Source organism: Solenopsis invicta, chromosome 7, assembly GCF_016802725.1.
Source record: "Solenopsis invicta isolate M01_SB chromosome 7, UNIL_Sinv_3.0, whole genome shotgun sequence".
NCBI lineage: Eukaryota > Metazoa > Arthropoda > Insecta > Hymenoptera > Formicidae > Solenopsis > Solenopsis invicta.
Genome location: NC_052670.1, coordinates 10,829,354 through 10,843,311, shown reverse-complemented (window position 1 = coordinate 10,843,311; position 13,958 = coordinate 10,829,354). Strand labels below are relative to the sequence as shown.

The 13,958-nt window shown below is 33.4% G+C and overlaps 1 protein-coding gene across 1 annotated transcript; it reads left to right on the top strand.

Moving 5' to 3' along the window:
* Window positions 1-12,622: 12,622 nt before the first annotated feature.
* Window positions 12,623-13,387, top strand: LOC120358269 (secreted RxLR effector protein 161-like). The gene has a single exon (XM_039451947.1). It carries the CDS (start codon window positions 12,623-12,625, stop codon window positions 13,385-13,387), a length of 765 nt encoding a protein of 254 aa, XP_039307881.1.
* Window positions 13,388-13,958: the final 571 nt, after the last annotated feature.

Here is a 13,958-nt window from a genome sequence, read left to right as displayed (position 1 = left end):
GATAAAAGGTATATATCTTCTGTGGGATATCAGAACACAGAGATATTGAAGAAATTCGGAAAAAAACCAATTTTACTCAAAAATTTTGAACTTTGACTGATATAACACTTTCGTCTTTCACTTTAGTGATTGGATCCACTATGATAAAAGTTAGAACTCTTCTCGGGGCTATCAGAACACAGAGATATTGGAGAAATTCGCACAAAAAATTTTACTCAAAAATTTCGAAATTTGACTGATATAAGTCTTTCCTTTTTCAGTTCAGAAATTCGATACATCATGATAAAAGGTATATATCTTCTGTGGGCTATTAGAACACAGAAATATTGAAGAAAATCGGAAAAAAACCAATTTTACTCAAAAATTTCGAAATTTGACTGATATAACTCTTTCGTCTTTCACTTTAGTGATTGGATCCACTATGATAAAAGTTAGAACTCTTCTCGGGGATATCAGAACAGACAGATATTGGAGAAATTCGCAAAAAAAATTTTACTCAAAAATTTAGAAATTTGACTGATATAAGTCTTTCCTTTTTCAGTTCAGAAATTCGATACATCATGATAAAAGGTATATAGCTTCTGTGGGCTATCAGAACACAGAGATATTGAAGAAAATCGGAAAAAAACCAATTTTACTCAAAAATTTCGAACTTTGACTGATATAACTCTTTTGTCTTTCACTTTAGCGATTCGATCCATTAAGATAAAAGTTAGAACTCTTCTCGGGGATATCAGAACACAGAGATATTGGAGAAATTCGCAAAAAAAATTTTACTCAAAAATTTCGAAATTTGACTGATATAAGTCTTTCCTTTTTCAGTTCAGAAATTCGATACATCATGATAAAAGGTATATATCTTCTGTGGGCTATCAGAACACAGAGATATTGAAGAAAATCGGAAGAAAACCAATTTTACTCAAAAATTTCGAACTTTGACTGATATAACTCTTTCGTCTTTCACTTTAGCGATTCGATCCATTATGATAAAGTTAGAACTCTTCTCGGGGCTATCAGAACACAGAGATATTGGAGAAATTCGCACAAAAAATTTTACTCAATAATTTCCAAATTTGACTGATATAAATCTTTCCTTTTTCAGTTCAGAAATTCGATACATCATGATAAATGGTATATATATTCTGTGGGCTATTAGTACACAGAAATATTGAAGAAAATCGGAAAAAAACCAATTTTACTCAAAAATTTCGTACTTTGACTGATATAACGCTTTCGTCTTTCACTTTAGCGATTGGATCCCCTCTGATAAATGTTAGAACTCTTCTCGGGGATATCAGAACAGACAGATATTGGAGAAATTCGCAAAAAAAATTGTACTCAAAAATTTCGAAATTTGACTGATATAAGTCTTTCCTTTTTCAGTTCAGAAATTCGATACATCATGATAAAAGGTATATATCTTCTGTGGGCTATTAGAACACAGAGATATTGAAGAAATTCGGAAAAAAACCAATTTTACTCAAAAATTTCGAACTTTGACTGATATAACTCTTTCGTCTTTCACTTTAGCGATTCGATCCATTATGATAAAGTTAGAACTCTTCTCGGGGCTATCAGAACACAGAGATATTGGAGAAATTCGCACAAAAAATTTTACTCAATAATTTCGAAATTTGACTGATATAAGTCTTTCCTTTTTCAGTTCAGAAATTCGATTCATCATGATAAAAGGTATATATCTTCTGTGGGCTATCAGGACACAGAGATATTGAAGAAATTCGGAAAAAAACCAATTTTACTCAAAAATTTCGAACTTTGACTGATATAACTCTTTCGTCTTTCACTTTAGCGATTCGATCCATTATGATAAAAGTTAGAACTCTTCTCGGGGCTATCAGAACACAGAGATATTGGAGAAATTCGCAAAAAAAATTTTACTCAAAAATTTCGAAATTTGACTGATATAAGTCTTTCCTTTTTCAGTTCAGAAATTCGATACATCATGATAAAAGGTATATATCTTCTGTGGGCTATCAGAACACAGAGATATTGAAGAAAATCGGAAAAAAACCAATTTTACTCAAAAATTTCGAACTTTGACTGATATAACTCTTTCGTCTTTCACTTTAGCGATTCGATCCATTATGATAAAAGTTAGAACTCTTCTCGGGGATATCAGAACAGACAGATATTGGAGAAATTCGCAAAAAAAATTTTACTCAAAAATTTAGAAATTTGACTGATATAAGTCTTTCCTTTTTCAGTTCAGAAATTCGATACATCATGATAAAAGGTATATATCTTCTGTGGGCTATCAGAACACAGAGATATTGAAGAAAATCGGAAAAAAACCAATTTTACTCAAAAATTTCGAACTTTGACTGATATAACTCTTTCGTCTTTCACTTTAGCGATTCGATCCATTAAGATAAAAGTTAGAACTCTTCTCGGGGATATCAGAACACAGAGATATTGGAGAAATTCGCAAAAAAAATTTTACTCAAAAATTTCGAAATTTGACTGATATAAGTCTTTCCTTTTTCAGTTCAGAAATTCGATACATCATGATAAAAGGTATATATCTTCTGTGGGCTATCAGAACACAGAGATATTGAAGAAAATCGGAAAAAAACCAATTTTACTCAAAAATTTCGAACTTTGACTGATATAACTCTTTCGTCTTTCACTTTAGCGATTCGATCCATTATGATAAAAGTTAGAACTCTTCTCGGGGCTATCAGAACACAGAGATATTGGAGAAATTCGCACAAAAAATTTTACTCAATAATTTCGAAATTTGACTGATATAAGTCTTTCCTTTTTCAGTTCAGAAATTCGATACATCATGATAAATGGTATATATATTCTGTGGGCTATTAGTACACAGAAATATTGAAGAAAATCGGAAAAAAACCAATTTCACTCAAAAATTTCGTACTTTGACTGATATAACTCTTTCGTCTTTCACTTTAGCGATTGGATCCACTCTGATAAAAGTTAGAACTCTTCTCGGGGATATCAGAACAGACAGATATTGGAGAAATTCGCAAAAAAATTTTACTCAAAAATTTCGAAATTTGACTGATATAAGTCTTTCAATTTTTCAGTTCAGAAATTCGATACATCATGATAAAAGGTATATATCTTCTGTGGGCTATTAGAACACAGAGATATTGGAGAAATTCGGAAAAAAACCAATTTTACTCAAAAATTTCGAACTTTGACTGATATAACTCTTTCGTCTTTCACTTTAGCGATTCGATCCATTATGATAAAAGTTAGAACTCTTCTCGGGGCTATCAGAACACAGAGATATTGGAGAAATTCGCACAAAAAATTTTACTCAATAATTTCGAAATTTGACTGATATAAGTCTTTCCTTTTTCAGTTCAGAAATTCGATACATCATGATAAAAGGTATATATCTTCTGTGGGCTATCAGAACACAGAGATATTGAAGAAATTCGGAAAAAAACCAATTTTACTCCAAAATTTCGAACTTTGACTGATATAACTCTTTCGTCTTTCACTTTAGCGATTCGATCCATTATGATAAAAGTTAGAACTCTTCTCGGGGCTATCAGAACACAGAGATATTGGAGAAATTCGCAAAAAAAATTTTACTCAAAAATTTCGAAATTTGACTGATATAAGTCTTTCCTTTTTCAGTTCAGAAATTCGATACATCATGATAAAAGGTTTATATGTTCTGTGGGCTATCAGAACACAGAGATATTGAAGAAAATCGGAAAAAAACCAATTTTACTCAAAAATTTCGAACTTTGACTGATATAACTCTTTCGTCTTTCACTTTAGCGATTCGATCCATTATGATAAAAGTTAGAACTCTTCTCGGGGATATCAGAACAGACAGATATTGGAGAAATTCGCAAAAAAAATTTTACTCAAAAATTTAGAAATTTGACTGATATAAGTCTTTCCTTTTTCAGTTCAGAAATTCGATACATCATGATAAAAGGTATATATCTTCTGTGGGATATCAGAACACAGAGATATTGAAGAAATTCGGAAAAAAACCAATTTTACTCAAAAATTTCGAACTTTGACTGATATAACTCTTTCGTCTTTCACTTTAGCGATTGGATCCACTATGATAAAAGTTAGAACTCTTCTCGGGGATATCAGAACAGACAGATATTGGAGAAATTCGCAAAAAAAATTTTACTCAAAAATTTCGAAATTTGACTGATATAAGTCTTTCCTTTTTCAGTTCAGAAATTCGATACATCATGATAAAAGGTATATATCTTCTGTGGGCTATCAGAACACAGAGATATTGAAGAAAATCGGAAAAAAACCAATTTTACTCAAAAATTTCGAACTTTGACTGATATAACTCTTTCGTCTTTCACTTTAGCGATTCGATCCATTATGATAAAAGTTAGAACTCTTCTCGGGGCTATCAGAACACAGAGATATTGGAGAAATTCGCAAAAAAAATTTTACTCAAAAATTTCGAAATTTGACTGATATAAGTCTTTCCTTTTTCAGTTCAGAAATTCGATACATCATGATAAAAGGTATATATCTTCTGTGGGCTATCAGAACACAGAGATATTGAAGAAAATCGGAAAAAAACCAATTTTACTCAAAAATTTCGAACTTTGACTGATATAACTCTTTCGTCTTTCACTTTAGCGATTCGATCCATTATGATAAAAGTTAGAACTCTTCTCGGGGCTATCAGAACACAGAGATATTGGAGAAATTCGCAAAAAAAATTTTACTCAAAAATTTCGAAATTTGACTGATATAAGTCTTTCCTTTTTCAGTTCAGAAATTCGATACATCATGATAAAAGGTATATATCTTCTGTGGGCTATCAGAACACAGAGATATTGAAGAAAATCGGAAAAAAACCAATTTTACGCAAAAATTTCGAACTTTGACTGATATAACTCTTTCGTCTTTCACTTTAGTGATTGGATCCACTATGATAAAAGTTAGAACTCTTCTCGGGGATATCAGAACAGACAGATATTGGAGAAATTCGCAAAAAAAATTTTACTCAAAAATTTCGAAATTTGACTGATATAAGTCTTTCCTTTTTCAGTTCAGAAATTCGATACATCATGATAAAAGGTATATATCTTCTGTGGGCTATCAGAACACAGAGATATTGAAGAAATTCGGAAAAAAACCAATTTTACTCAAAAATTTCGAACTTTGACTGATATAACTCTTTCGTCTTTCACTTTAGCGATTCGATCCATTATGATAAAGTTAGAACTCTTCTCGGGGCTATCAGAACACAGAGATATTGGAGAAATTCGCACAAAAAATTTTACTCAATAATTTCGAAATTTGACTGATATAAGTCTTTCCTTTTTCAGTTCAGAAATTCGATACATCATGATAAAAGGTATATATCTTCTGTGGGCTATCAGAACACAGAGATATTGAAGAAAATCGGAAAAAAACCAATTTTACTCAAAAATTTCGAACTTTGACTGATATAACTCTTTCGTCTTTCACTTTAGCGATTCGATCCATTATGATAAAAGTTAGAACTCTTCTCGGGGCTATCAGAACAGAGAGATATTGGAGAAATTCGCAAAAAAAATTTTACTCAAAAATTTCGAAATTTGACTGATATAAGTCTTTCCTTTTTCAGTTCAGAAATTCGATACATCATGATAAAAGGTATATATCTTCTGTGGGCTATTAGAACACAGAGATATTGAAGAAATTCGGAAAAAAACCAATTTTACTCAAAAATTTCGAACTTTGACTGATATAACTCTTTCGTCTTTCACTTTAGCGATTCGATCCATTATGATAAAGTTAGAACTCTTCTCGGGGCTATCAGAACACAGAGATATTGAAGAAATTCGGAAAAAAACCAATTTTACTCAAAAATTTCGAACTTTGACTGATATAACTCTTTCGTCTTTCACTTTAGCGATTGGATCCACTATGATAAAAGTTAGAACTCTTCTCGTGCATATCAGAACACAGAGATATTGGAGAAATTCGCACAAAAATTTTACTCAAAAATTTAGAAATTTGACTGATATAAGTCTTTCCTTTTTCAGTTCAGAAATTCGATACATCATGATAAAAGGTATATATCTTCTGTGGGATATCAGAACACAGAGATATTGAAGAAATTCGGTAAAAAACCAATTTTACTCAAAAATTTTGAACTTTGACTGATATAACTCTTTCGTCTTTCACTTTAGTGTTTGGATCCACTATGATAAAAGTTAGAACTCTTCTCGGGGATATCAGAACAGACAGATATTGGAGAAATTCGCAAAAAAAATTTTACTCAAATCGACCAGTCACAGAGCTCGTTTTGCAGTATCATGCGTTGATATTCGACGTGCGCACACGCGCCTGAGCCGGCTCTGACACGATTATCTTACGTCAGAGCATTGACAAAGGCCAACAGCACAGACTTCCGCACAATGAACGGCCTCTATATAGGGACGCAGCGTTCCAAATCTCGCTCGAGCTCATATATCCGATCAATATAAGAGAATTATACTCACCGTACCCGACTCGATTAAAAGACACTGCAACGCCAATGCATGGATCCAATATATTGGGAAGGTATATATATTAATGGCCGTTTTCGAGAATTCATGTCGTGTAAGCCGCATCACACTGTGAGGCAATTTGTTGCTGAACGAGAACTGAGAAACGTACTGTGAGAGAGTTCCTAGCATTTACTTTTTGCCTGGCCGCGAAGAAGCACGACTAGGGCAGATACATACTCCGCTCGCAAGCGATTTTTCCATAGAGTAAGATCTCGTCACCCGAATGAATGAACTTGAATTCCTTAAATATTTTATAATCATTACGTCAACATAATTTCCTGCGTATGCTATGATTTAAGTTACTTAAGTATCACTATTGAGCTGTTACATTCTTCGCTTGTTCATCTGTGTCGATCTCTCGATATTCACATGTTAGTGAATTCAATTAAAAAGATCGTAGACACATCTTTCTCACTGCTGTGCGTAGTTTCAAAGAAAAACGTACGTTATGATATATTGTGTCCGGAGAGAATTTTAGCACGTTACCCATTCGAGACATGATATAATATAATTTTTAAACTCGTAAAAAATCAGTTGAAATTTTAAGAACGAATAATAAGAGCATTATATTATACGCGATATATTATATTTTTGTATTCTATAGCTCTCAAATATTCGATTTCTTGGATAGTTTTAGGTAAGCTGACTTAGATTATAATGATAAAGATATAATGAAACTCTTGGGGTGCAATAATAGTCTAAGTAGACAGCTCAGATGATATAGAAGTGAAATATTTTACGAACTGAGGGGAGTAATACAATTTACTCTCCAATAGAATATTTTTCGATTCTGATAACGCATATAGAAATTAAGATGCAATATCTTATATCATGGGTAGATAATGGCAATGATAGAAGTCGCCAGATGGATCTTAGAAATCTTCGCGTCGAAATCGTACTCAGGATGTATGAGATTAGTATGTGTCGATCTGTAATGCGTAATAGATGAAGATTATGGCGATTAGTTTTGAGCAGCATGAGGATCGAGCGACTATTGATCTTTCGTGTCGTATGTACTTTGTGCGTAGGAACTTGAGATCGAAAGCATCAGATATATAAGGTAGAGTCCGCACATACTTTAAGACACGTGAGCGATTAACGGAAATCTGGGGTATTGATGGCAATGATAGAGAAATAAGAATAATCAAATATAAAGTTGAGGGAGATATATGTAGGTCAATATGATAGAGACTGAGATATAGTTGGAAGTTATTGTTGAGCACTGAATTTCTGCACAATTAAAGGAATGTACTTGAAAAGGATTCAACTTCAGACATTTCTAATTACATATGAAATAACAAAGGTGAATAAATATTGATTCATAACTCAGTTTGTATTTAAAACAGTGTCTACCTGGCAATATCGATCCTGTACTACCAATGTATTATTTCAATTTAATTACAATGACATTCATTAAGGGTCATTTTAGCTAGGATTACCATAATATATCAGATCACTCAGAACGCTAGAGCCAATTCGTGGAATATTACGAGCGTTGAATGGGTATCGGAAAATCTCGAGCAAGCCTACCAAAACAAGTTATGTATTATAATCAACGTCGGCGTGGTACAGTTTTTGTAGTGGGAGCTCGTTTTGAAGAGATACCACGTCCTATCGTCCGCGGCTCAAAGCATTACGGCAAAATTGTTACCGAAATTTTATGGACCTTTTATGGACCATTCCGCGTTTTAATAGCCCTTTCGCCTGTCGTATACGAAATGTCAGAAGTTAATTTTTTCCAAGTTTTTTTTAATTTTGAAAAAATTCATTATTTTTCGTCAAGTTTTTGTCAAAAAATCGACTAAAGGTCTCTGTTCGATTTTCTCACCATTTGTTCGCTAAAGATTAATCCCAAGCAGAACAGTAAGTGAAAATGACATCAAATCTTAATTGATCGAAAAGTGACTTTTAATGATCATTTTGATATTATTTTGATGTAGTGGTGACTCCCTGTTCTGCTTGGAAATATGTGAGATAGTCCTCTCATTCACAGCTATTCCATTATTGCCATCATTACCACTATTGCCATCATTCCCATTATTGCCATCATTTTCATCATTGCCATTATAACATTCATTCCATTATTTCCATCCCATTTCCATATTTCTACAATTGCCATCATTCCCATTATTGCCATCATTGACATCTTTGCCATCGTCGCCATCCCATTGCCATCATTGCATTCATTTCAACATTGCCATCCCATTGCCATCATTGCATTCATTTTGTTGTAATGTGCAATTTGTTGTTACTCAACTACATTTAAACATTATGATTCTATTGGTTGGTAAGAGCTTTTCGCGCCTTGTGACTACGAACGGACTGAGTGCTCTCGCTCTCTCTCCCTTACCACGCTCTGCCACGCGCTCATACGTTTTTGTATTTTGTAAAGGAACAATAAATGTATTATTACATTATAGTAATTAGAAGGTCTAATCTACCCTGTCGCTACAAACTGTAAGTAGTAGAGATTTAACAAAAGGAGGAATCAAAGTCAGACTACTAAATCGGTGTCAGTCATATTCGTCGGAACCTCTAATCTTAACAGGTTATGGGCCCAGCCCACGATGGGCCCAGCCCACGTGCTTGAAATAAAAACACTCTTGGAAACACATTGGAATTTTTGGAAGAATCCCGGAAATGGAAATCAATATTGACGAAGATGCTCGATACCGTGTTCCTCTTTTCGATGGAACCAATTATAGTAATTGGAAGTTTCGTTTGGAAGTCTTATTAGACGAGAAAGATCTGCTGCGTTATGTTGAAACGCCTCTACAGGAAATTCTTGCTCAATTTCAAATTGCTGCAGGCGATACATCTGAGGTAAGAGCACAAAAAGAAAAATCTAGGGAAGCAGCACAGAAATCTGCAAAACGTTGCAGAGGGCTTATTATTCAGAAGATAGCGGAATCTCATCTCGAATACATCACGGACAAAACATCTGCATATGATACATGGGAAACGCTAAAACAGATCTTTGAAAGGAAAAGCGTTGCAAATCAGATTCGTTTAAAAAGGAAATTATTATGCATGAAATTCAATCCCACGCAGGAGAACTTAGAAAACCATATTTTAAAATTTGATCGAATTGTAAGAGATTTAAAGTCATCAGGCTCAACTATGGAAGAAAACGACATTATTTGCAATCTGCTTTTAACTATGCCATCCGAATATGATGCGGTAGTGACAGCCATAGAAACAGTAAGTCAAGACCAATTAACTTTATCTTTTGTTAAAGGTAGACTGTTTGACGAGGAAGCTAAACGAGGGACGAGGAAGCCCAAGCCGAAGAATGAATTTCAACCAAATTCAGAATTTGTAGCATAAACTAAAACAAGGAATTTTGGATATCAACAAGGAAATTTCAAAGGTCAAAAGGGCAACGCAGGAAGTAAATCATTCACTTTCACGTGTCATAATTGTGGTTTAGCAGGCCATAAAAGAGCACAGTGTAAAAAAACCACAGCAGCCTTACAAAAATTTTAATACTCCCACTCAAGCTCATGTTACACAGGACAACGACAATCAGCCTAAGGAAAAGTCATCGTCCAAAGCAGCTTTTACCTTCTTGTCGTGTGAAAATTCGCAAGAAATTGAAAAAATCTCCAAAGAAAGATGGTATTTAGATTCTGAAGCCAGTGAACACTTATCATCTCAGGAAAGCAAGATGTATAATATCAGAAATTTGGAAGTACCTGTCAAGATAAAAGTAGCAAAATCAGGAAGCTACTTGATTGCCAAGAAAAGAGGTGATTTAAAGGCAAGTTTTTGTGTAAACGGTCAATATAATGATATTATTATTAGCAACATTCTAATTGTGCCAGATTTGGAAACCAATCTAATTTCGGTAAGAAAATTGGAGATAAAGGGTTTTAAAATCATCTTTGAAAACGGAATCGGAAAGATCTTCTTTGAAAACGGAATCGGAAAGATCTTCTATAAAGGTAATATTGCAGCAATAGCTTATAGAAAACAAAAATTATATAAATTAGAATTTTCTAACACTGCAGAGGAAAAAGCCTTGAATAGTGAGGTTGCAAATAACATTGAGCTGTGGCACAAACGCTTAGCACATCTAAGTTATAATGGAATTCAAAAATTAAAAACTCTAGTAGATGGAATACAAGTAGAGAAGGTTAATTCAGGTCCTTGTAAAATTTGCATGGAAGGAAAACAAGCTAAGCTACCTCATAAAGGTCTGAGAAACAAAACTACAAGACCTCTGGAATTAGTTCACAGTGATGTCATGGGACCAATAAATCCAACGTCCTATGATAATATGCGATACATTGTTTCATTTATAGACGACTTTACTCATTTTACCGTAATCTATTTAATGGAAACCAAAGATGAAGTTTTTAAATATTTTAAAATGTATCAAGCAATGGCGACTGCCCATTTCAATTTAAAAATCAGTCGATTTAGATGTGATAACGGCAGAGAGTACATCTCGAGGAAACTCAAAGAAGAATTTGAATCTAAAGGAATCCAATTTGAATATACCATTAGATATACACCAGAAAACAACGGAGTAGCAGAAAGGATGAATAGGAATATAATGGTAAAAGCAAGATGTCTATTATTGGAATCAGAACTACAAAAGATTTTTTGGTCTGAAGCAGTTATGAATGCTGTTTACATAATCAATAGATGTCCCACTGCAGCTTTGGAAAATTCTGTACCTGCAGAAAAATGGTACGGAAAGAGGCAAAATGCTCAAAAAATAAAATTATTTGGAAGTCTGGTGTATCTTCACGTGCCAAAAGAAGTAAGAAGAGGAAAACTTGATAGTCGATCTGAAAGATGTCTAATGCTAGGCTACTGTTCTAATGGATATAGACTGTGGAATTTAAAGGAAAACAAACTGACTACAGGAAGAGATGTTGTTTTTGACGAGGAAAAAACGGCGAAGACTCTTTTCAAGAAACAAGATTTTTATCAAGGTACTAACATTGATGATAACGAAGAAAAGGATACTCAAGAGGATGCTCAAGAGGAATTACCTGTAGAAGAAAAAACAACGTCAGAAGATTATGAAGAAAACAGTAACACAGGAATAAATTCGGAAATGGAATATAACATGAAAGAAAAACAAGGAATATCAGGAAAGAATCAAAGTCCCACACTATCGAAAAATAAAATTGAATCATCAGATGTACATGATAGCGAAGAATTAGGAAGAGGAAGAAGACAGAAGTAGGCTCCTAAACGACTAGAGGATTTTGTTACAAACCTTTGGCCAAGCTGGAATAATGAGGAAGAAGAAAATTACGTGGCCTATGCTTTGTCTGCAGAAGAATTTGTAGACAATGTTCCTCAGTGTTATAAAGAGATAGAAGAAAGAGAAAACAAAGAAGATTGGAAACAAGCTGTACATGAAGAGATGACATCCCTGATTGAAAACGGAACTTGGAGCCTAACATCACTGCCTGCAGGAAAGAAAGCAATCGACAGCAAATGGATATTTAAGGTAAAAAGGGACGAAGATGGAAATCCCTTAAGGTACAAAGCCAGATTAGTAATTAAAGGTTGCGCGCAAAAGAAAGGGCTCGATTATAAAGAAACGTATGCACCTGTTGCTAAAATATCTACTGTTAGAATCTTACTTTCGGTTATTAATTATAAAGATTTTATTGCTCATCAAATGGATGTTAAAAATGCTTTCTTGCAAGGTAATGTACATGAAGATATTTATATGAAGCCCCCAGATGGATTTGATATTAAAGATAAAAGTGTAGTTTGTAAATTAAATAGAGCATTATACGGGTTAAAACAAGCTCCTAGAGAGTGGAATTTTCGTTTTGATAGCTTTGTTAAAGAGTTAGAGTTTAAACAATCTAAAAATGATGAGTGTTTATATATTTACAGGAAAGGAACAGTAACCATGTACTTATTACTCTATGTAGATGATTTTATTATTACTAGCAATAACTTAGAATTTTTCAGGATTGTTAAAGAGAAATTAATGAAAGAATTTAAGATGACAGATTTAGGAGAATTAAAATTTTTCTTAGGAATTAAAATAGAAAGAAAGACACAATTAAGGAATGTATCTGTCTCAGCGCCAGTATATTATAAATTTGTTAAGTAAATTTAACATGAGCAACTGTAAACCGGTTAAAACTCCCATTGAGGAGGGCTTTCCAGGCGAGGATGTCTTGAAGGAAAAATTAATAACCGATAAGCCTTTTAAGGAATTAATTGGTTGTCTTATGTATTTGATGAACACATCAAGACCTGATCTGTCTTTGTCTGTTAATAAGTTAAGCAGGTTTCAAAGATGTCCCACGGAAAGTCTCTGGAAAGGAGTCAAGCGAATTTTACGATATCTGCAAAGCACTGTTGACTTAGCCCTGTTATATCCTAAGAATTCTAAATTGAAAGAGCAATTGGTTGGGTTTGCGGATGCGGACTGGGCTGGCGATACGTTTGACCGAAAATCAACGTCAGGATTTATGGTAAAACTTTTTGGAGCTACTGTTACCTGGACAACTAGAAAGCAAAATACAGTTGCTTTATCCTCCACGGAAGCGGAACTTGTGTCACTTTGTGAACTAATTTGTGATTTACTTTGGATTGTAAGAATTCTATTAGATTTAGATTTAGTAATTGATTTTCCGATCACACTGTTTGAAGACAATCAGTCTTGTATACGCGCTGCATTATCTAATAATTTCAATAAGCGACTAAAACATGTGGATGTTAAATATCATTTCATTTGTGATCTAATTAAAAAAAAGGAAATTTTTGAAGTTAAATATCTCTCGACCAATGCTCAAACAGCTGATATATTAACCAAGCCACTTGGTGGAACAAAGTTTTGTATTTTCAGAGAGAGCTTAGGATTAAGTTTAATTGATTAATAGCTTAAGAATGTATGTAATACGTTTCTTTTAACTATTCTGTGTAACTTGCCAGAAATAGGTTGACAAAGTTTATTTAGCTATCAGAACACAGAGATATTGAAGAAATTCGGAAAAAAAACTAATTTTACTCAAAAATTTCGAACTTTGACTGATATAACTCTTTCGTCTTTCACTTTAGCGATTGGATCCACTATGATAAAAGTTAGAACTCTTCTCGGGGATATCAGAACAGACAGATATTGGAGAAATTCGCAAAAAAAATTTTACTCAAAAATTTCGAAATTTGACTGATATAAGTCTTTCCTTTTTCAGTTCAGAAATTCGATACATCATGATAAAAGGTATATATCTTCTGTGGGCTGTTAGAACACAGAGATATTGAAGAAATTCGGAAAAAAACCAATTTTACTCAAAAATTTCGAACTTTGACTGATAAAACTTTTTCGTTTTTCACTTTAGCGATTCGATCAATTATGATAAAAGTTAGAACTCTTCTGGGGCTATCAAAACACAGAAATATTGAAGAAATGGACAAAAAAAATTTTACTCAAAAATTTCAACTTTGACT

Bases quoted from the DNA above. Each gene is read 5' to 3' on its own strand.
- LOC120358269 (XM_039451947.1), top strand. From the start codon at position 12,623: ATGAGCAACTGTAAACCGGTTAAAACTCCCATTGAGGAGGGCTTTCCA.